This window comes from Electrophorus electricus, chromosome 8 (assembly GCF_041902795.1).
Source record: "Electrophorus electricus isolate QZ-2024a chromosome 8, ASM4190279v1, whole genome shotgun sequence".
Classification (NCBI taxonomy): Eukaryota; Metazoa; Chordata; class Actinopteri; order Gymnotiformes; family Gymnotidae; genus Electrophorus; species Electrophorus electricus.
The window spans coordinates 11,718,321-11,741,630 of NC_137504.1; the positions used below are offsets into that span (position 1 = coordinate 11,718,321).

At 40.6% G+C, this 23,310-nt stretch overlaps 2 protein-coding genes across 5 annotated transcripts; one reads left to right on the top strand and one right to left on the bottom strand.

Moving 5' to 3' along the window:
* Positions 1–9,093: 9,093 nt before the first annotated feature.
* Positions 9,094–11,479, bottom strand: mrpl22 (mitochondrial ribosomal protein L22). Of its 2 annotated transcripts, none has more exons than XM_027000134.3 (7): positions 11,407–11,479; positions 11,268–11,310; positions 10,908–11,034; positions 10,739–10,804; positions 10,011–10,088; positions 9,805–9,874; positions 9,094–9,546 (listed from the first exon to the last, which is right to left on the bottom strand). In XM_027000134.3, the coding sequence occupies exons 1-7, from the start codon at positions 11,432–11,434 to the stop codon at positions 9,338–9,340; spliced, it is 621 nt and encodes a 206-aa protein (XP_026855935.2). In that variant the 5' UTR covers positions 11,435–11,479; the 3' UTR covers positions 9,094–9,337. The 2 variants fall into 2 exon arrangements, with proteins under 2 accessions (XP_026855935.2, XP_026855934.2); XM_027000133.3 differs by having other exon boundaries at positions 10,908–11,046; positions 11,407–11,449.
* A 180-nt stretch (positions 11,480–11,659) lies between these two features.
* Positions 11,660–22,032, top strand: gemin5 (gem (nuclear organelle) associated protein 5). 3 transcript variants are annotated; one of them, XM_027000159.3, is made up of 28 exons: positions 11,660–11,908; positions 12,043–12,197; positions 12,311–12,492; positions 12,604–12,755; positions 12,898–12,996; positions 13,117–13,249; positions 13,371–13,533; positions 13,691–13,903; positions 14,321–14,406; positions 14,608–14,690; positions 14,994–15,130; positions 15,257–15,330; positions 15,638–15,819; positions 16,066–16,205; positions 16,621–16,792; positions 16,975–17,205; positions 17,311–17,427; positions 17,882–18,004; positions 18,159–18,254; positions 18,410–18,547; positions 18,818–18,965; positions 19,064–19,183; positions 19,495–19,705; positions 20,069–20,323; positions 20,566–20,728; positions 20,832–21,330; positions 21,481–21,574; positions 21,689–22,032. In XM_027000159.3, exons 1-28 carry the CDS (start codon positions 11,767–11,769, stop codon positions 21,851–21,853), a joined length of 4,473 nt encoding a protein of 1,490 aa, XP_026855960.2. In that variant the 5' UTR covers positions 11,660–11,766; the 3' UTR covers positions 21,854–22,032. The 3 variants fall into 3 exon arrangements, with proteins under 3 accessions (XP_026855960.2, XP_026855961.2, XP_026855963.2); XM_027000160.3 differs by having other exon boundaries at positions 16,990–17,205; XM_027000162.3 differs by having other exon boundaries at positions 16,993–17,205.
* Positions 22,033–23,310: the final 1,278 nt, after the last annotated feature.

The window sequence follows — 23,310 nt, forward strand, 5'->3', positions numbered from 1 at the left end:
CAATTGGCAAATGATTCTTTTTTCATAGCCTGGAGCCCCACAGCATATGTGCAAGAGCAAACCCAGGGCTTGAGCAGACAGACCAGGCGGGACATGACAAATGACCATTAACACATACACACGGGTCAAGTGTAGGGGATCACTGATTAATTATTATTGACAGGCTAAAAGGGAACACAGATGTCTAGACTAAGGCCCATAGAGGAAAATAAGAGGCCTGAAGTGATGGCTGCCTAGATTTCTGTTCCTCACTGCTGTAGTGTGATCCTGACCTACTCATGATTGGTCTGTAGCCCTTCAGGTCAGTCTATTCTAAGAGTCCCATTGGCCTGCCGCTCAGCTTTCATTTAGAAAATAGCAATGAAACCTCCCAAGGCTCACTAGGCAGATTCCATCAGAGATATGAAATTAGATGAAATCACTTTAAATGGGGTGAAACTGAGGAATCTAAAGCAGGCATGTATACTACACTTTTGAAGGCAAATTAAATGGTAGCCTGTGTGTATTGTATATTTGAGAAAGTTGAGGCAAGATCTAAAAGATGTGATTTAATTCTGCAGAATGACCAATGACCAGTGCAACACAATAATCCTGCATGTGCTATTGAAAGAGGCAGTTCAACCTGTCAGAGTGATGAAAAACGATAAAAAGCTTGCATTGCCTTTTGGCAGCTCGCATTCTCATTGTTTGGGTTGCTTGAAAAGATTTAGATGCCGTTCTTCCAAAAAAAAAAAAAACCCCAGCAAGTTTAAACATCTACATACTGAACTGAAGCCTGATGTTGACCATGTTTTTCAAGACTTTGTTCCACACACAGTTATCAAGAGGGAGAGGGGGTGTCAGCAACGAACCAACCTCCAACATTTCACTTTGGTCTTCCTCTAACCTTGAGCACAGTAATAGATTGCCTTAATAGCCTTTTAGGGGTCACCACTTTGTGTCTGCCCATCTTCCCTAATGCTTTATATGCCTGCATTCATGCCTTTCGTTCTGTTCCATGCACATAAAATGTCCTCTTTATATGTTATAGAGTGTACCAAAAAAACTATCATACTTGACAGTGGTAATCCATTAATGAAGACCCAGGATACAAGAATCACATCTGCACACTGCATTAGTGTTGAAATCAGATTAAATATTGGGATGGCTATTCTTCAGCACATTATTATGGTCTTTCTGGAGAGATTTCTTTGCAGTAAAAACAGAATGAATCTTGGATTACCGCACTTAATGTTACTGCACATCGTGTTTTAATAATGAACGTCACATTGAACTATGCTAGAACTATGGATGTTAGAAGTAAAAAGACAGTATATTTAGCAGCATCTTCAGCTTAAAAGTATATCTTTACAGTATACCTCCAATGAAACTGCTCATGTTGTGCTGTCAACCAGAGAAGGATAGGTCCCCCTCTGGGTCCTGGTTCTCTGAAGGTTTCTTCCTCATGTTCAGAGAGAGCTTTTCCTTGCTACTTTCACCTTTGGCTTGTTCACTGGCTCACTGACCATTGTAAAAAGCGTTATATAAATAAATTGGAGTTGACTAACTCAAGAGTTCTATTTAAATACAAAATCTTTTACGTTTAGTCAACATTGCCTAAATGTTTAATACAACTGCTGCAGTTAAGGCCAAGGAAATTTCTAAGCCTGTCTGAGAAATTGCATCCACTTTTCATCTCTGGCCTTAGCATGACTCACCGTGGCTGTGTTTCTGAAGATTACCCCACCTCCATCCAAAGTTGGGTAACATTTCTAAATCAATTAGAATTTTAATTAATGAAAGCCAACACCTGTAGTCCCAAGCAATTGCCAAGGGATGGTGAAAAATGTCAGTGGGAAAATTAATTAAATGAAAGGGTTCCTGTCATTTATTCAGAAACAATCTGAAGTGAATCAGTTTACTTAAGTTTTGATGGCTATTAAAGGTGTACATAAACACTAAGGATTGTTTCATGCTGTAACGAGTGCTGAAGGGTGTGGAGCAGGATGCGCAGATTCCCTCAATAATGTGATACATTTATTAACACAACATACGAATAACAGTGGCACTCACACACATTACTGACAGACATCATGTAAGCATAGAACTAAACACAGACTACAATAACGTTTAACGAAGACTACATACGTGTTTTGACATACAGTAGCAGACTAACAATAACCAGCACAATACACACACTAACCGAGGTTTAAATAGACAAAGAAACAAGACGTTAAACCCCGTACAGGTGCATGCAATCATGAAGGGCAGGGTTACACATGGGGTGAAACCCCCTGCACGAGCATCCCGTGACACATGCTAGGATTCTCAGCTTTGCTTTGTGCACCTCAGATGGTGTGCTCCATATAGTAACCCGTTTTTCATTAGTTGTCTTTCATAAGGCACTGCTGTAAGTAAAGAAAAGCAACATTATTGCTTGTTACAGGTCTTTTCAGACAGTTATATCATAGAACACCATGAACCCAGACCTGAACACGATTCAGAGCCATGCCGACTAGAACACTACTAGTCTGATTTAAACAAACTAAACATAGGGTGTACTACTATTTATTAATATTAATAATAATAATAATAATAATGTGTCTTATTGTTATAATACATTTTATAAAGTAAATGATGAAGCACTTTGCTCGCTGATGATGGCCCTGTGTCTGACACGTTCGGTTCCTCTGGAACCTTGTATACTACGCTGCACTGTTTACTACCCCTACATCTTTAATCTTGAACTACAACACACTGCCTCTTGGAATCTTCATATAAATTCTGTTTTGAGGGACATTATCAATATCTAGTTTGTACAAAACTGAGAAATAAATTGTGATTTTTAAAGATTTTTAAAACCTCTATAGCTTACAATATTCTTCCAAATAAATATTTTATTAACTGCATTATGACATATCATTCTAATATAAATACCACTTTGCAGTGGAGATTGGCTTGGTGTCTTAGTCCACTGAATTATAAACAAACACAAAGATAAGCACGGCCGACTGCATTGAAAAGAGTCAACGAGGTGTGTAGTGTGACTTCTGAAGGAGAGAAGAACTTGTAATTGGTGCTCTGAACTTCCCATCTCATACTCTGAGTCCAATGAATGACAACATGGCAATACCAGTAAATCAAATGGAACCGCGGCATAGGGACTTTAGGAAGTGCCAAAACTTCAGAAGCCCAATTCGTTCATATCATAAATGGATGTTAAGACAAATATAGTACTAACTTGAAATTCACAAACTATAAAACACCTGCCCAATAGAAGGTCATATCCAAACAATGCCACACAAATTGGTGTGTTGGACGAGAGCCTGTTTTGCCAAGTGCCAACAGTGACACCTACAGATATAAGATGAGTCTACCAATCTACTAGGCTAAGTGGTGTGATTCAGTCCATGTTTATGAATTAGTACCCCTACAATTATCAGCTGATGTAAGGTGAATGTGAATTTTGCTGGCCCTAAATTCTCATCTTGTTAATTAATTTAATGAACTGCTTTGATTTGATCATCTAGGTGATAAATATTGTCATTCATTGTATCATCATAAATTCTGGTGTATATGGCAAGAATAAACTATCATCACTTTCTGGTTATATTCTTTTTTTCAATAATCAATAAAAAAGAAAGTGAAAACATAGACAGTAGCCTAATTGGATTACTTCAGTCCCCCTTCTTGTTCTGTCACATTTCATTAAATGACCCCCATTTCCTGCAGCCCTGGTTGTATGTGTGGGCTATGTGGATCAGGAGGAATTGAAGATGATGTCTTGCTGTAGCTTAGACAGCAAAGTTAAAACTTAGGATGACACTGGCTGATAAGACGGAAAAAAGCCCAAAATTCTCATATTGCGATGTTTTTGTGTGTGTGTGTGTGTGTGTGTGTGTGTGTGTGTGTGTGTGTGTGTGTGTGTGTGTGTGTGTGTGTGTGTGTGTGTGTGTGTTGTTTTGTGATAAATATTACTCTGAGGCAGGACTAAACCATAGCTCAAGTTTAAAAAAACACAAACCAAAACAAACACACACTCACACACATACACAATGAAAGCGTTTGTTTTTTCCATCTCTCTCTCAAGGGCAAAGTATATAGTGCTCTTGCGGAATGGACCAAAGGGATGTCAGCAATGGATTTTGTAAGGAAGCTAACATCATTTGTTACCATCCCACTGCCGTCTGAAAAATAACCACCTCCAGGCAATCTGGATAGCAGTGCAGGGTCCAAAATAAGCATCTTTCTTAGAGGCCCAGTTGGAGAAAAAGGAAGAAAATAAAGTCTTGCATTTCAGCTTATCCTTTGGTAAACTTCAATTTACATTAGCTCTGACAATATTATTATACTATGAGAGAAGTTACAGTTCAATAACTAAATGCTGGAGCAAAACTCTGAACACCAACTAGGCTTCTATATGCTTGAATTAACACTAAATAATATACCGCTCACTCACGACATTTTATGTTAACACCAGGCTCCCTCAGGAAAACACACATATATTCTTCTGATTTTTGGCGTGTGACTGAAGGAATGTATTATTACGTTAATCTTTTTAATCCAGAAGCCTCAACAACAAAGAACCAAGAAAAAACAGCCAATCTAACCTCAATACACAAGTCCAAATACCAGCTCCAGTATTATGTTGTCTTGACATCTTCTCACCTTTCAAAAATCAAAGGGACAATTGCCCAGCAATTCTTCAAAGCTGGATTGTGCTTTGTAGTGTCTTATCACCTCTTTTTGATATCTGAGATGCTATAGAAGGTCACTGGCAGAAAAGGTGCAGAAGAATCTGTGATGTGGTTGAATAAATTATGACCAAATGATCAGTTCTCCATGACATTTTTCGATTCTAAAAAATCCTGTGTGTATAGACCTTCAAAACCACTGGTTCACAAAACTGGAGGGTTGGAATATATTGTGTATATCACATTCATCTTTTTTCATGGTAATAATTGTACAAATGTAGCCTCTGGAGGCACATTAGGCAATGATTTATGTAATTACTGGAGGAATACAGCTGAGCTGGAATACACTTCCATGAGGACAACCCTCTGCCTCTCAAAGCTAATCCAAATGACCTATAAAAGTCTAAATAATACCTTTAGGAACTCTAGGATGAAGATGGAAATGCATAATGAAATATATAGTCTGATTAAAAATGCATGATGAAATATATAGCCTCATTAAATATCAGTTATGCATGTGATATACCAATGGGATGGCAAATTATATAAGAAAATGTTTTACGTTCTCAGCTCCAGTTCGGAAAAAAAACCCACTTCCATGCTGAGGTTTTCCCACCACTAACACATCTTGTTTAACTCAGGAATAGCTGATGAGAACTCTGCAGGCCAGTGGATCCCCAAAACCTGAGTCAATAACACCTGCTTCTGAACATATTTGAATAGGCCCAGATGAAGGAATGGAAAGAATAACGAGGTGTATATGGAGAGATACTGGCTTTGTGTTGAAGCAGTACTACGCACAGAATTATCTACGGATATACTGAACTAGATATCTTTATATATATTGAGAAAAAAAAGGGGGTCTTCCAAACAAATATAATGATGAATATAAGCCTACTGGTATAGCTGATTTACATGAAGATTCTTGCTCTTTTTTTTTTTTTTTTTTTGCTTATGAAGGGTTTAGCTAATGATCTGCCGTGAATCATCTGCCGTGATATCATCTGCCAAGACAATCACTTGCTGAACAGAACATGAGCTGTAAACTGTAACTATCTGTTGCATCAGTCTGAAGCTGTTTCATTTTCATTGTACAGTAACAAAGCAGAGAATTGTGCTTTGGCATGCCAGCACTGTGGCAGTAGCCACAGCTTTGTGAAGGGAGAACCACAGTTCAATATACTGATCTTAAAACAGCATAGGCCAAAACCAAGGCTCGAACCTGAAACTGAGGGCACTTGTCTGCTTAAATTGAGAAAAGAGATGGCATTTTATTTAAGAGCACCATGTAGGCAATGAGGTGAAGCTCCCTCTCGCCTCAGGAGTCAGCCAGTGTTACACTAAGAACACAGAACTGTGGGGGAATTAGAACATGGTGACAGAGTCCAAGTTCTGAGGTAGGCTGGCTATCAAGGACCAGTTTCAGTCATCCATAAAACGTTGAACACTGGGAATTGGCTGTTTGAGACTGCTTTTATGCCAGCATAAAAAGTTAACATTTATAAGGGACACCTAGCACCAGACACACAATGAAGTATTTTAGCTTTATGGTAAGAATGGAAGGATGACTGGAGATTGAAACTTTGGTTTCATGTATAATTCTTTTATACATACTGTTCAATACAAAGCCAGGTAAAAATGTCTCTCACTCACAGAATATGATAAGTTATGGATGTGTTTAATTTTCAAGTGCTTTCCATTCAGTACTGCCCTCTTCTAAACATTAAGATAATAATGTCATGTATAACACCTTTTTCAATTTGTGAAAATGAAAATTTTATTTACAATATCAATAAGCTTGTACTGTTAATAAGAGGATAGAGGATCTATATGTGTGCACACAAAAATGTAAAGTTTGTGAAAGAATTGTTTTGGATTGGCAAAGTAAATTACAAAGACATAGAAAGTAGTCTCATTTTAAAAAATTCAAGACTTGTATATGGATTTTTATGTAATAGAGGAAGGATGTCAGCGGGGGTAGAAGTGTTAGTGTACCGTTGGCTGTAACATGAAAATTCAGTGCGCATGGTGTGATGTGCTTTGTTACATCAGCTCAGCTTTTGTACCAAGTTTGATGGCTCTAGCTTGAAATTTCAAAGAGTTTTTAAATGGATGGGTTTCTTTGATAAAAAACAGTAGCAAGGTTAGACAGATGAGCTATATTTCTTATTGGTATGAACTATAGTCATGTATTAGATCAACTGCTGAATCTTTATACAAGTTTAATTACTTTAGTATGAGTATTAAAATCGATGGGTTTCTATTATACAATATGAAAATGAAAAAAGAAAGAATAAATAGAGAATTGGACAAAAACAAAAACAAATGAATGTGTACTTCAGGTAGGGTAGCATTCACATGTATGCTAACTTCAGTGACTCTAGATTAGAAACTGTAGGAGCCAAAGGCAGTGAAATATGAACTGAAATCTAACGGAGGAAAAAGAAGTTACATAGGAAGAGTAGAAATGTGAGCGGGAGATAATGGATGAATAAAGAGAGGAAAATGGATGGTGTGAGTGAGATATCTCTGTAAGATGCACTAGCAACTCAAGTAGACAGGATAAAGGTTTTAGGAACACTGGTAACTGTTGTTTTAAAACTGTACAAAAATGGTTAAGCAGAAGAAATACTACTACTACTACTACTAATATTATTATTATTATTATTATTATAAATCCTGCAAAGTGTGAACTTGATATTGATAAGAAGCCCAGCATAATTTTAATATGGATGCTTGGACTCTTCTGAGGAACAGGTCCCCGGGTGTTAAAGTAGACTGAAAATAGAGGGCAGTAATAGTTGTTCTCATGATGAAGCATTAGATGAAGCATTAGATGAAGAACTCACAGCTTCACAGACAGATACCATCCTAATTTAAAAAGAGAAACTATGAAACTGCACAAAGTTGGGCTGAGGAGTCTGTCTGCCATTATCGGACACAGCCAGGGGAGCTGGAACACTTCAAGGGGATTTGGCTCCTCAGAACCAAAGTTGACTGAAATCCAGGTTTATTTTATGAATAATATATTTAGAGTGCCCATCCTGATTAAGAGGTCTTTTTAGACTTCTGGTATAGTCATCAAAAAAAAAACTCTTACACAAAAATCAATCAAACACACTCTGCCAAATATCGATCATGCAGTTTGTCTCTAATCATGACTGTAAAAATGATTCAAAACACAACTTCAAATTGTCAAACTCAGGTTCCCATAATAATTTCACTGTCAATTTACATAGAGCAGATGTTCCCAACAATACTAATGTCCCCAGATATAAAGTAAATGTACCAACAATTAACTCAGGCTTGCAAAAATATGCAATACACAATGTACTCCTTTCAAAAGATGGAAAACTGTGCAACATATTATTAGTGACCAGTTGCTCTGCCGTCCACATTTGACAGCTGAAAAAGATTGAAAAAGAATGGTGATAATTAAGATAAAAGAGCACATGACAGCATGAAAAGGGAAAGTGCCATTAAAAGATTAGAGGAAAGGACAAACTGACTGTGATCAACCTTGTGTCCATAACATTCTACTTCCATTATAAATTCAGACATTAATTAATAATAAAAATAATAATAAAAATTAAAAAGCATTATGCTGCTTTCTTTTATTTGTATTTAATATTTATTTTTGCTTGGCAATTATTTCAAATTTCTTTTAATGCCCTTTCAGTAACAGAACTTCACAACAGATAAAATAATGTAAGTTTGGATGACACAGAAGTACTGAAGTTAAGTACAATTTCCGCTAGAAATAAGGTTGTTGGTTCTTCTGTTCAACCAAACTTTGCAGCTGATGTTCAAGACCTTGGTGTAACCCTCTTGTCTTGGCCTTTATTTCTATCCTAAGTTACTTGTCTAAAACCAAATCTTTTCTTTTAAAAAACATATTAAAAAAATGCTTGCCAACTCCACAACTCCAAAGACAAAAGTCCATGGATTTAATACTTCTAGATTAGAAGACAATGTACTACTATTAGCCTTGCTGGCTTCTTAAGAAAGTTTCAGATAGCTCAAAATGCAACCACATTCTTACCAGGAAAATACATTAAGAATGAATATAGTCTTATTCAATTTACATTAGTATCCAATTAGTCTTGCTTTTGACATTTAAAGCTCCTAATATTATAACTCCAGGACATCTTTTCAATCTCTTTTGAAACATTATAGTCCATTCCAACCACTTCATGAAGGCTTATTGCTAATCTGTAAGGTCACCTACAAGTAGACTAATGGAGGCCACTTTTTATATATATTTTCTGACCTCTGGAACAATGTTCCAGAATTAAGATTACTTTTAATCTGGATTTAAAGGTTACTCATTAAGGCTATTTTATGCTTTTGTCATTTTATCTTGTCATCCTACCTCATGTATGTGCCATTACAAATTCAATTTAATGTTATTGCCATGACGTGTGACATACTAATAGTTTATTAGTACAGATTAATCATGAACACTGTGAATGAAAATATGATATAAGAACAATGATCAAGATGAAAGGCTGTTGTGGTGCACGCTTGTTTGAATCTGAACGTGTTGTTTCCAAGAACTCAATACTGAACAAAGCACCAGATTTTTTTTTTTAAACAGTGGACACCAGTTGTTTATTCCAATACTATTTACATAAACACAACATCTTGGCGGGTAGAGGCTTAAACTAAAGGGAGTAGATGATCGTCCGTTTCTTAAGCTGTTCGACGTACTCCTTGGCCTGGTCAAATGCAGTCGATTGCTCCACTGTGGGTGGCATGCCCTCGACCAGCTTCACAAAGTAATGGCAGTAAACTTTGTCCATGATACCGAACATGCCTCGGCCGTGGTACCGAATGCGTTTGAGGTATTTGCCTTTGGACGAGAAGGACTCAGCTGGTCAGGGGAACACAAAGGGAAGGCTAAGGATTCCTTGAACAACAGCAAGCCAGATTTCCAGCCAAATCAAGCACATAATGGCTTTTTTTATGCTCATAATCATCTCAGAGTTAGAAGATTATGCAAGACCAGCATCTTGTTTGTACTGGACCAAGTATACAGCGCAAACAAATTCCAAGGCAGCACTTTGTCTCTCAGACACTTAATAAATAGAAACTTGTTCAGTAGTGAAGGTATGCCACATGTAATACTTACCAACATGCAAATTTGATTTATATTCAACATTGTGGTTCTTCACAGCCATGTCTTGGGCTTCCAAAAGAACCTGTTGTCACAATAATAATTTCATTTAAGATCAACACTTTAAATGACTTTAAATCCCATTGAGGCCACAAAGACTAATGGTAGTCTGGTATAATGACACAAATCCAGTTTGTTTGTTTTTTTAAATGCAGAGGTACCTCTTTTATCACTTTGGCTCCCTTCTTGTCATTGAACTCAAGCTGAGCAAGAGCCTGATCAATGGTCATTCCTCTAATCTGTCATAAGGAAAACATCATTTCAAGGGTTAATCTATGACAATGTACATGAAAACATTCTATCATCAAAATTCTACAAGACAAAGTAATGTAGATATACGAAACACTTCTACTTCTATGGATAACATGATTATCACTGTCCTTCAAAATTAAAATGGAAACTATATATATATATATATATATATATATATATATATATATATATATATAAAATAACCTACTGTATTTGTTTTGGAAGAAGGAAAACAGGGTACTTTCAATAAAAATTATTAGAGGCAACAGGCATTTCTCAAAATAGCCATTAAATACTAAGTCATGCAAGACTTCAGGCAATAATTCTCTAACTGCTTGGCTATCATGTAAATTGTCAGCCACCAAACATTAATCCATAGGACTATGATGACAGTTCCAATACTGTTCCATTGACTACTGACAACACAGTAAGAAAACAACTTCTAAAAACTCACTTTGCAAAATGCTGAAAAAGTGACTGTGTAGATGTGAAATGACTACTGTTACCATGGAACTCCTACTACCATTTATACTATAGGCAATGTTAAACTACAGTTACTAATTCAGTCAATCTATCAAGCCACCCACTGTACTGAGTAACATAACAAATGTTCATCTGGTTGTTTATTGTGACTTACCAGCTTAGCTAGGTACCACATCTTGTCTTTGCTGTACTTAATTTGACGTCTGCTGTGGTATATCTCCTGTAAAATGTAAGCACTCTTGTAAATGTGCAATTATTTCCTAAACCACTAAACGAGATAACTCTTCCAAATTAAAAAAAAAATGGTTACAAATGCCACTAACGGCAGGTCTGGGAGGCTCATCCTTCTGTTGAGGCGGATATAAAATGCGATTTTTTCTTTCCCAGTTTTTGGTATGTAATACTGCACTGGTGTGAAGGCAGGCAACCTGTGTGCGGGGGTCGACAAACCTGGAGAATAGACTCAATGAAAACATAAGAGAACACCAAGAAAAGACATTCCATTTTCACGCTTCAGGATTAATTGGCGTAATGTGCCACACTTTAACACTATGAATTCAATTTATATTACACATCGCACAAAATAAGTTTGTCCTTGACGATTCCAGTTTGCAGGACTGTCTAGCTAAGAGGACTAGCAAATTGGCTAGTTAGCCAGCTAGATGTCCAATGTAATTACATACCTTGAATGAATGTGTCCAATCAAACGACTCAGAAATGTACCGCCTATGGACCAAAATACATTGGGTATTAAATGCCAAATTTAATACATAAACTAAATGAACATTAAGCGCTCAAAACATGTACAGTAGTTAGCCTCACCATTTGCTGTCACAGTGAAGGCTGCCATTTTGAATACGCAACAGAATGCTTTCCTGCAGTCGCAAAGTGGTGTAAATAGAATGTTAATATTAAAGTAATGCGGTTAAAATATTTTAATATATTTAATATATTATTTTACTTTATCTAACATAGCTAATAATTGAAGAAAAAATAATGTATATCTGGAAAGGTTCAATTTGATGGTCTGTAGAATCTTTTGCGACACCTTGAATCGATGGATGACTGGTAATGATGAAGAAGCAGCATGGGTGAATGAAAGGTGTAGAAGCTGCTAGCGTAGGAAGTCTATGTTGCCTTGAACTTGATAATTGACCTTAGTTATAAAATAAAATAATCAAAATGCACGAGAGGCTTCTTCCAGCTTCCCCTAACTGGTATTGCTCGCGCTGCAGCGACGTAAATAGTGACGGTATACTAGGTTTTGGAGCTAAAAACACAATCTACTTGTTAAAAGTAACAGCAACATCACCAACAGTTTTGGGTAAGTTGGCTAGTAATTTAGTTGGTATAGCTAACGTAGGTAGCTATAACGTCGATCCTTGCTTGGGTATTTGAAACTATTTTTGCACTCTTTTGTCCTCATCTCCCCCCCCCCCCCCCCCCCCCCCCCCCCAGGCGAACTGAATGGTCACACCGAGAGAGTTTCTGGATTCGCCTTTTGCCGGCACGATGGCCAAGAAAACATTTGCGCGAGCACTTCAGATGATAAGACAGTTAAAATATGGGACATTGATCAGAAAGCCTTATTGACAGAGCATTCTGTTCATCAAGTAAGCCAAAAATACCCTTACACGAGGCAAGAGGTTTTAAGCAGACTTGGTGTAATCACAGATCAGTGTTAATATTGAAAGATGCGCAGTGAAATGCATTTGTGTTTATTCAGAGCATCATTTCCGCCATCCATTGGTCTCCAGTGGAGAAGGGTCTCGTGGTCTCAGGAGATGAGAAGGGAATTGTAGTGTGCTATTGGCATGGCAGAAATGACACCCACAGTTTCTTCCCTGAGCCCAGAACAATCTTTTGCTTGACATGTTCGCCACATAACGAGAACTATGTTGCAGTTGGGTATGTATTCAAATTAGTTGTTTTCAATTGCATGCATCTGTTACTCTGTATAAATCTCTCTGATATGAAATCTATAAGTAATATGTGGGGCTAATTAACTTTTCCTCTAAGGTACAAGGATGGAATGATTGCATTGATAGATATTAGCAAGAAGGGAGAGGTGGTTCATCGACTGCGCGGTCACGAAGAGGAGATACATGCTCTGACCTGGTGCCCTGAAGCCAAAGAGGAAGCTCTGTATAGTCTTCAAGAGGACAACACTGGTATATCTTCAAGCTACAGGCCTTAGCAAATATTTGGCAGATAGAACATTTTAGACATTTTGGTCAAATTTTATTAATGTTAGACTAAAGGCGAAAGTATTTCCAGCTCGTTTCAGCTGTGCTTGTCATCCTCTCGCCAAAGATTCGTCCAACGGGCTAAAAGATGCTGAGGTGGGAGGCTACCTGGCTTCAGGTAGTCGGGATCAGACTGTTCGAATCTGGAGCACAGCCAGAGGCAAAGGTGCGGGGAACTGCTGATTCCCCTAGTCCTTAATCATCATAGATCATGACAGATTCATCAGCGCTGTAGCTTCCCCTTTTGGATTGGCCATGATTGGGACCTTTGCGGTTCTTTCACTAGGCGTGATGACCCTGAAGCTGCCTTTTTTGAAGAGGCGTGGGGCAGGAGTGGACCCTGGGGTGAAAGAGAGGCTCTGGCTAACTGTGCACTGGCCTAATGGAAGACCTTCACAAATCATATCCAGTTGCTTTGGGTATGGACCTTCTGATTATGAATGTTTTATAGTGTATTTTTCTCACTCCCTCATCCTTCTCTTAATCAAATTTCCCTCACTGTATTTGTGTGTATGTGTGTGTGTTTGCATGTGCATGCAGTGGTGAGCTGGTGGCGTGGGACCTCATAAAGTCTGGCAAGCAGAAGTGGACCTTGCTGGGCGGCTCATCCGATAGTCAGAACCACAGCCGCATCGTCTTCAACGTGAACTCGCTGTGCTTGGAGGACAGGGAGCTACTAATCAGTACCTCTATGGACAGAGAGGTGAAATCTAATGAGATCACATGTTCAAACATGTCCACAACCCTCCCATATGGGGAAAAATGGGCTTATAATGCATAAAAATTTATTGTAATAGAACATCGATGCAGTACATTGTGTGAGATGCTCATAAGAGTGGTGTCTTCTCCACTGTGTCCAGATTAAGTGCTGGGACCTGGCCTTGCTGGAGTGCTGCTGGACTCTGCCCACACTTGGAGGTTTCGTCTATGCTATAGGCTTTTCTCCTGTGGCAACAGGCTGCCTTGCACTCGGGGTCGGAGACAACATGATCCGCGTGTGGAACACTCTGTCCGTCCAGAATCCATATGACACCAAGACCTACTGGCAGGGCATCAAGTCCAAAGTAACAGCGGTAAGCAACAGGAAGTAGAGGTTCTTAAAAGAGAGCATGCCAAAAGGCCCATGTGCTTGTACTATTTGCTAGTGGTGGATTCTGTCTTAAAGGAAAGGTATGATGCTCGGGATGAAGCCATAATGGAAGTTAATGTGTCCAGCTGCTTTTTACCTGAGGAAAGCACAGGACCTTTCCTAATCTAGTTTGAGCTAACTCTTGAAACAAAGGACTATTTCATGTTCGCATAATCCAATATGAAGTAGTATTTGTCAGCAAGGGATTGTTTGTACTAAGGCCACAACATTTGCATTTTACTTAGGTTTTTATATAATAATAATAAATAAATATATATATATATATATATATATATATATGTATGTATGTATGTATGTATTTATTTATTTATTTATTATTATTTCTCTTTTTATTTGACAGTTGGCATGGCATTCAGTGAAGGAAGGTTCCTTAGCCTTTGGCACAGATGATGGCAAAGTGGGCATCTATGACGCTTACTCCAACAAGTAATGGCACATGCAGTCATGACTTTTTGTATTCATGTATCATTTGTATTCTTAGCATGCTAGTAATTAACTTTTTTTAACTACTAGTTTCCCCAACAGGGGATTGGATCTATTACCTGAACCATAAAAAAGGGTGTGTGTGTGTGTGTGTGTGTGTGTGTGTGTGTGTGTGCGCGTGTGTGTGTTTGTTCTCTGACACAGGCCTCCACAGATCTCCAGCACGTTCCACCGCAGGACAGTCTACTGCCTTGGCTGGGGACCTCCCATTCCACCTCTGTCATTTGGTGAGCCACATTTCAACATTCAAGCAACTTATTCTGTAACACCCGCCACGCTGCTGGGAGTCTGAGGCACTGAATCCTAATTCATACGGCGCCTCTGCCGGCGTGATGCTCTCCGGTGGAGGCATGACAGGGGCCGGCGAAGGTGATTGCATTTGTTTTGAGAGGGCCGCTGACAGGGAGGTGGAAACAGGGTGATGATTTGGTTTAAAATATTTATGCTCTTCGGGCACTTGTGCTGCTAAGGGATGATGAGAGCATCTGTATGTAGTTTTGGTATTATTTGTGTTTGTGTTCTGGACTCAGGAGGGTCAGGAGACAGACCCTCCTATAGCCTTTACAGTTGTGCTGGAGAAGGCATCATCTTGCAGCATGACCCCTGGAACCTGTCAGGAGAGGCCACCAACATTGACAAGCTCATTCGTGACACGAACAATATTAAAGTAAGCCACTTGCTTCTGCAGATCCACTGTCGACTGTTTCCTCCTTCAGACACGGAGGTTAACTTTCATCCCACAACCTCACGAGTCTAGCACTGCACCTTCTAAAAAGTGCCATGTACTCTGCAGCACAAGCTCTCCCCACACACCGACCTGAGCTGGAAACCTGATGGGAAAGTTTTAGCCATTGGGAATGAGGATGGGTGAGTAGCTCTTTATTATGATGTAAAGGGGACTACATTGAAACCTCTGCCTTTCTCTCTGTCTGCTTAGTGTTCTATGAGTATCACAGTCAGATCATTAATTAGTAAATTCATAATTATATGTGAAAGTAGTTAATATGAAGTGAAACATTCTCGAAAGTAATATTGAAGGTATTTACGCCATTGCTGAAGATATAATGCAAGACCTCTACCCTACACTCCACTGACCTGATGCGCGTTTTTCTCTCCACAAACGGCCTGACTGCCCGTTACTGCTGGCGCCGCGGCTGCTCTGGGCGGGTTGCAGCTCCATCGAGGTGTATGCTGCTCCCAACCTAAAGTTGCTCTGCTCCGTGCAGCAGCATCACAAGATCATCAATGCACTGCGCTGGCACCACCCGCACTCGGGCCGGCCCGAGCTCCGATGCCTGCTCGCCTCAGGCTCCAGCAATGCCCTAGTCTATGTCCATGACCTCTGCAGCGCCATCGGTGGGGACGAGAAATCTTTCAAGTAGAGATTAGAACTAATTTGCCTTAGTTTTACTGAGTGTGTAAGCAATGGCATGAATTGTACTATTGCCAATAGCAGTTGTTTCAAATCATATCCCCTTGACTGTTATTTTGGACCCTGCAGATGCCAGTTAGCAAAAACTAAAGCACAATTGTATCTTTTAGTTTTCTTTTTGGTACCTTTCGTTGTGAATAATTGCTTGTTTTCCTGTTCTGTTCACACAGAGAACCCGTCCGAGAGCCCAGTGCTGGTGACTGAGGCCTTCCGCAGTCTGTCTGGCCACACAAACAAGATCACCAACCTGGCATGGAGCCCACACCACGACGGCCGCCTGGTGACCGTCAGCTACGACGGTACAGCCCAGGCAAGTTGCACTCGTCAGGCATTTGTGCTTCCACATCACTTAGTTCCTTATTTAACGCATTACTCTTCTGAACTTGCACAGTTTTTATCTGATTTTATGAAAACCCCCAGGTCTGGCTGGATTTGATATATTTTCAACTCAGGTTACTGGGGCACTGAGAAGACTGGTATGTTGAGAAACCAGGGTGGCAGGGGTAGAGGGGATGGTGTTTGGGGTGGGGGTACGGGTGGAGGCTGATTCCATGGCTGAACTCAATCAGGCGGTGCTGTCATCTGGAGATCAAGCCGAGGAATTTTGACTTGCATCAATACACCCCGGTCCTGCTCGGTCTGCTTGGTATCTTTTCTGTAGTCTTCACTTCTGATGACCTTACCCTGCATTACTGCACGGGGTGTTCTTATGTTGTCTGATGCAGGTGTGGGATGTGTTGAAGGAGGAACCCATTTGTAACTACAGGGGTCATAGCGGGCGCCTGCTTTGCGTGCAGTGGTCCCCTGTCGACCCCAACCTGGTGTGGACAGGCGGCGACGACTTTACTGTCCAGGAGTGGGCTGTATCCAAGCAGGAGCATGTCAGACCTCCCAAGAGTACGTATTGTTGCTGATCCTGGATCAGCGTGCTTTTGCTGCTTAAAACGGTCAAGACCTTGGACTGCAGAGAAGAGCGGCCCTAAGTCAGGTTTTGCAAATAAGGTGTTGCAAGGTCATCTAGCAAAAAGCACTGTGAGGTTCGGTGAATGACTGAGTAAATTATCCTGCAATGTTTTAAGGAGTTCACGTTCTAGTAGGCAGGAGGCGTGTGGAGTTGGAGAAAAAGAAGGTGCCACAGAAGAAAACCAAGAAGAAGAAGAAGGCAATTGGGAAGGGTGGGGCAAAGGTGGAGGAGAACGAAGCCCCCATTGGAGAGGAGGAGAAAGGAGCAGCGGGCAGCGGACTGGATGAAGGCCAGTCTTACGACGAAGACGAGGAGGGAGGGTGTGTGAGCATCTCCACTGCCCTTGGTAATATTCTCCTCATCTTCTCATGATGATCTTTTTTCTTGGTAGGCTGAGGGAAAGTGACATTTAGGCCTTTTGAAATGTCTTGGCTTTTCTTTCTGGATTAAGGTTTGTCTAAGGAGACCAATAAGGACGTGTGTGGAGCAGAGAAAACACACAACGGGGGGAAATCTTTCCTAGCAGTGAAGAAAGATGTAAAGGATGAAAAGAAAAAGGAAAAAATAGGTAACTTTTCCCCCTTTTTAGTGAGTATGAGACAAAGCTTTGTCATTGTCAAAAGTCTGGATTTCTTTTTGATACAGCGACTGGCCCTCATTTTGTATCTAGCCAGTTAGGTGTTGAAAAAGTAAACAACAAAAAAAATGCTCTTTTTAAGGGGGAGAAAATTGCACAGCTCATGAAAGAAGTTGACCTGTAGAAAATGTGCAGTCACTACAACATACTAGGTTGTATTAACGCCCATTATGCAAATACAGCTCTCGCTCCTGTAGACACAAGCCCCGTAGTACTATAGGCTGAGAGGAAGGCATTGTTGCTTAAATGTCAGCCTGCACTCTGTCCCTGCTGTAGACTTAAATGTGTAGGTTAGCATGCAACTACGTTTGAGTGCTCGTGACCTTTTCGCACAGAAAAGTGGATTTTTTTGCGAATTGTAATCTGTTTGGCCTACATTTCTCAGAGCTGCCCCTGAAGAAGAGGAAACCACGCTCCATCCTGCCCCTCAGCACCTCCATGGATCATCGGCCCAAAGAGGAGCTGCAGCAGGACTGCCTGGATCTGGCATCTGTCACGCACGCAAAGGGTCCGCGCCGCTTCCCGCATCTCCTACAACGCTGCTGTGCTGGCTATGCTCTTGCGTTGTTGCACGAGTTCTTTCAGTCGTGCTGTCTTTGTAGGGCTGTTAGTTTCAAGATCCAGTCTGTACATCGTGATTTTCATCCTGCCTTCTGTCACAGGTGAGGTTGCAGGCTGTGTACCAGGCACAGGGGAACACATCCAGCTTGGCCTGTTCACAGACAGGGAGGCCCTCTTCCAGATGTTTAAGGAAGAAGGTAAATACATCAAAAGGCGATACCTTTGGAGGTCACTGGCCCCAGAATAATGTTAATGTCTTTAACACTCACGGTGATTGAATTTGCCATAGGGAGTGCTTATTTGGTTTCAGTGTTAACTCTTTCACCCTGATTTTTAATTTTTTTTTCTGTAGAGGAGAGTCATGTGGAGGCAGGTCACTATGATTCTATGATGTATCTGAGGCTGTGGAAAGGCGATCTGATTGGAGCGCTGAATCTGGCTACTGAGAAAGGAGAGCTGACGGACCACTTGGTGAGCTTGGCACCTATGGGTAAGGTTTCATTTATTCAGTTCTTTCTTAAGAGTAATGTCAGGAATAAGGTGTCAAACTCAATGTGGAATAGGTACCACTCAAATGTTGTGCCACATATCCAACGCAAAGCTGGTTTAAGTCTGTTAAGTTACATAGATATTGATGCTTAAATATTGAATCAGTTTTGTACCAAACTCTGTCGTGTACCCTGTAAAACCGATTAATAGGAAACCACACAAATAAATACTGCTTGTTATAACAGCCTTTCTTCCTACTGGAATCTCCTAGCTGGCTATCAGGTCTGGGCCAAGACGGTGGAGTCCTATGTGAAGCAGTTGTGTATGCAGGAGCAGTTCCTCAAAGCCGCCTCCCACCTGGTGTCCGTCCACAAGCTATACGAAGCCATCGGCCTACTCAAAGCTCACCAGCTGTACAGGTATGAGACGCCGGCTGGTGAACGACACGCTTATTGTCTTCACGTGGGTTTAGGAAGGGTTCTGAAAGCTAATCGTTGTACCTGCGGTCAATCCACAGGGAAGCCATAGCGCTGGCAAAAGCCCGGCTGCGGGCAGAGGACCCCGTGCTGAAGGATCTTTACATGACCTGGGCTGCTGTGCTGGAGAGGGATGGCCATTATACTACTGCTGCTAAATGGTACACTAAACCTATCAGAGTTAATGAAGACGATAGATAAAGATCATATTACATTTCTGTTCGGCCTGATGGGATTTATGGTTTAATGTTTTCTTCTTTGATAAAGACTTGTAACAACTTGTAACAAAAGTTTTAAAATAGGGGCCCAGCTTTCCAGTTAGAGTTTATATGCAAGGCAGTTCCCTGGAGTATGTTTAACACCTAATATTAAAAAGTGTCTAATTTTTATTAACTGCACTGAGTCAAAAGCATTCTGGTTGTTATTGAAGTCACAACTGGTATTTGGATGAATTTCTACCTATTCTCCACAGCTATCTTGCTGCAGATGCCAGTTTTGATGCAGCCAAGGTCATCGCTAAGAAAGGGGATGTCATGTCGCTGAAGACGGCTGCCAACCTGGCAAAGATCGCCGGGGAGAGCAACCTGTCCCAGTCTCTGTCCCTGAGATGTGCCAAGGACCTGATGCTCTCGCAAGACTGGCTGGCGGCGCAGGATATCTTGAGCAAACAAGACACCTTACTGGTAAGTTGCCCGAATTTCCTTTTGTGCTCACTAGATTCAGTGAGTTGGCCAAATCCACTGCAGTGTAAATGTCAGCCTTACCTCTAGGTGGGTAGAACTCTCAAAATGAAATATGTTGTTCCCAAGGTTTGATGCTTAGCCAGGTTTTGCCTTTGGGAGAAATGCCTGAGATCAATATTTTGCTGCTTTTTGCTGAATGTGTTTGTGCCTCAAATCTCTTTACTTCATGCAAGATGTATTTGTGTGGCAACAGCATAGAAAGTGCACCAGTGTGAATGCCTTTAATTAATGCTCCTCCTTGAAGACATTGATGAATTTCAAGTGCTTCTCTCTGCTCTCTCACACTGTCTCTCTCATTCACAGGGTCACAGGCTTCAGTTCTGCGTGAGCGAGATGCTCACTCGTTGTCTGGCACACACCGGCGTGGTGACCTGGAGCCTCACCTCCATGCATGCCTGGTCTGAACCCGCTGACGAGGGCTTCCTAGCTGCTGTGTGCAGGGTGTGGAAGAATGTGTTTGGTCTCGTCCCCACTGACCTGGACGAGATGAGAGCACTTCATCATCAGCTGAGAGCCATAGAAAACCCACCTGCCACAGCCAGTGTGCCCATGAAGCAGGTAGGTCCACACGTTGGCACCAGTCCACTTGAGCACCAAGAAGAATCCACCAGTGTTCTCAGAATCCTTAACATGCTCCTATTAAATCATTTAAACTTGTGTCTGCACATTTAGATTATCGATGTGGATTGCATTATTTTTGCTTTTTACCTGATTACATCTGCTGAATGTAAAATTATTATCCTATCCATGCTGAGACCTGCACCGTATTTCATAATGCATGATGTGCTTCCGTTCTCCAGCTCCTGTTTCATGTGGCTTTGGACGTAGCTCTTTCTGTGCTCAGTCAGCTGCTGGGTGACTGGGCTTCCGTAGTGGAGGAGCTTCTACGAGCTGTCACTCGGGGGTTTGAGGCAGGCCATTTCACTCTAATGACTGAGATGTGCGAGCTTCTCCTGCCCCAAGGTGAGAGACACTCATTGCATTCATCTTGAGTTGAAGATATTCCCGCAATCTCTTTTGTTGTCCCAAATCAATTGGAGATTTAATATGCTTGTCACTTTCGCAGGTATGGATTCTGTAGAGGTGTATAAGCGAAGACTAATGAAAGATGATGAAGAAAGCTTGGATGTTTACCAAAGTCTGGAGGCTTTTGTCTGTTACCAGTTCATGTACAGAGACTGGTGGAGGCACAGCTGCTGTAGCAACACAAACTCCCATAGCACTGAAGACATGAATGGTCAAACACCAGTGGAGAATGGAGACCCAAACCACGAAACAAGAACCACAATACAGTCAAAGGACCAAGATGTTGAAGCCACTGTGAGGTCTAAGGGCTCAGTTGGGGAAGGCTTCTGGAAGATTCTTCTTTCTGAGCCCCATGCCAACCTTCAAGCCACTCAGAGAGCCATAGAAGACATTCAGAGCAGAGTGAGCCTCCTGGTCCAACATCACCATCCCCAGGAACCCCAGCCAAACCTGTGCGCACTGCCACAGACTGGCTTCTGTGATATCACTCAGGAGCCAAGTAGCTTGGAGGGACCTGTAGGCTTGGAGAGCAAGCAAAGGTGCTGGAGAGGTCCTAAACATGTTCATCAATCACTGGATCACTTGGGTTTCCCCACCCTGCTTCATATAAACGAAAAATGTAACATGTACAAGACCAGTTGCGTGATAAATTGAGTGATGTCTTTTTAATTCGATTCTGTTTCTGTCAGATCTTCTGTTGCAGAGAGCGAGTCCTTTCCTGCCCTGGTTGTACAGGTTACTGAGCATCAGAAAAGGATTGCTGCTATCCCCGATCATCTGAAAGTGAGTAGTGCAAGAGATTCTACAAAGGCTTATACACCAAACTGTTGACTGCTGAATAAATATTCAATTCTTCAAATTTAATGCAAAGGTGTTTTTTTTTTTTTTTCCTTTCAGAAATACCCATTCCCTGATGTCCTTGAATGTTGTATTGTCCTCTTGTACATGAATAAGCACTTTGGAGTAATTCCCCGTCATGTGTGTGTGGAGGCAAGCAGTTTGTTGGTTAGATATGGATCTACAAGTTCTCTCCATAAAGCTTGGCAGAAACTCACTTTATAATAATTTTACTGTCTAAAGAGCACTTACACATTTCTCACTGATAGGTATATATTTGTATTTTTGTTTAGGCACACTTACCTGACAAATGGTCAGTTATATTGCTGTCAAAACATGAATCAACATGTTTTTTCCTAATTGTTTTAAACTGTCAATATTAAAGGTACAAGGGTAAGAATGTATGTGTAGGGTGTATTCAATTCTTGATGAGACCATTGCTGAAATAATAAATACTTAGTTTTCCTTCTAAATCATAGCCAGACATTGTATATATTTTCATTGTAGGTCACAAAAAAATGTCTGTGCTAATCCATAAAGCCACTGGTTGCTATTACATGGTGTTATTTCTCTGACTTTAGACTGCCTTGCTTTGTAATGAGGGTAAGATGGATGCAGTGACCTAGGTCTTTGGTAAAATGTTAACTAGAACATTTGCAATATTTAAAAAAAAAAAAGTTTTCAAAGCTGATCCATTAAGCAGAAAGCCTTTTCCTACTATGAACACACTGATGCTCCATCACTATGGAATTTTCCAAAACATATATAACAAGAGTACAGTGACTTCAAAATGAAAGTTTTTCCCACTGCACATTTATATTCTAGATTTTAGTTGGTGCCATTATGTACACCAACTTTGCTTGCTTCTCTGTTTACCATATTCAGTCATATGGGTATCACAACTATACGTATATGAAGGTGACCACACATTAGCAGATGAGACTGTTGTGCAATTTCTTGATTTACTCTATAAGTCAAACATAAAAATCGAACTTACTGTCAGCCTACTGAAAGTCAAAGGGTCTACAGGAATCTTTGGCTGTAACCAGCATGCTTAACCAGCCAAAAACAGAAACTTAAAACTATTGAGGCTTTGACCTGCTACCAACTACCTATATTCAGTCCATTAATGGATACATTTTAACTACAGGACTCCTGTTGATTCTAAAATGACATGAATGCATTGGAGCATTGCTGGTGTGTTTACACGCAACAGCATCACTGAGTTGAGTCTAGGCTACCACTCAAAAAATTGGGATGATGGTTTACACAGACTGGAACAGAGATATATACGAACCTGGAAGATATTTCTAATAGACTAGGTTCTGATCATAAATATAATGCTTACAGAAAACAAGAACAATGTTTTAGACAGAAGAGCAAGAACCAAACTGTTTTACCACAGTGAGACACGCCATGTTCACTGCAAACTAAAGCCTGCTGTTGAGCAGAAGAACCCTCTCTCAACCACAGTGCACTGTGGAACAACGACTGGAAAAGTTTGATGCCACAAAGAACAAAAAGGTAGATGAGAACACTTCCAGCAGCATGGAGCTAAGAGCTGAAGCACTCCCTAAAGTGAATAATAATTTGAAACATGAGTCCAACTTCCTATCATATTAATAAATCATGTAAAGAGAATAATACACACAACATATCACTGCTTGGCATAAGTATGTTAC

What these genes read in the sequence shown, in the direction of transcription:
- gemin5 (XM_027000159.3), top strand. Translation starts at nt 11,767, where the DNA reads ATGCACGAGAGGCTTCTTCCAGCTTCCCCTAACTGGTATTGCTCGCGC. An exon ending in CATTCCACCTCTGTCATTTG is followed by an intron (nt 14,691 to 14,993) that starts GTGAGCCACATT and finishes TTCTGGACTCAG; the next exon opens with GAGGGTCAGGAGACAGACCC. An exon ending in GAGCATCTCCACTGCCCTTG is followed by an intron (nt 17,206 to 17,310) that starts GTAATATTCTCC and finishes TTCTGGATTAAG; the next exon opens with GTTTGTCTAAGGAGACCAAT.
- mrpl22 (XM_027000133.3), bottom strand. Translation starts at nt 11,434, where the DNA reads ATGGCAGCCTTCACTGTGACAGCAAATG. An exon ending in CTTCACTGTGACAGCAAATG is followed by an intron (nt 11,311 to 11,406) that starts GTGAGGCTAACT and finishes TTTGGTCCATAG; the next exon opens with GCGGTACATTTCTGAGTCGT. An exon ending in GAGCCAAAGTGATAAAAGAG is followed by an intron (nt 9,875 to 10,010) that starts GTACCTCTGCAT and finishes TTGTGACAACAG; the next exon opens with GTTCTTTTGGAAGCCCAAGA.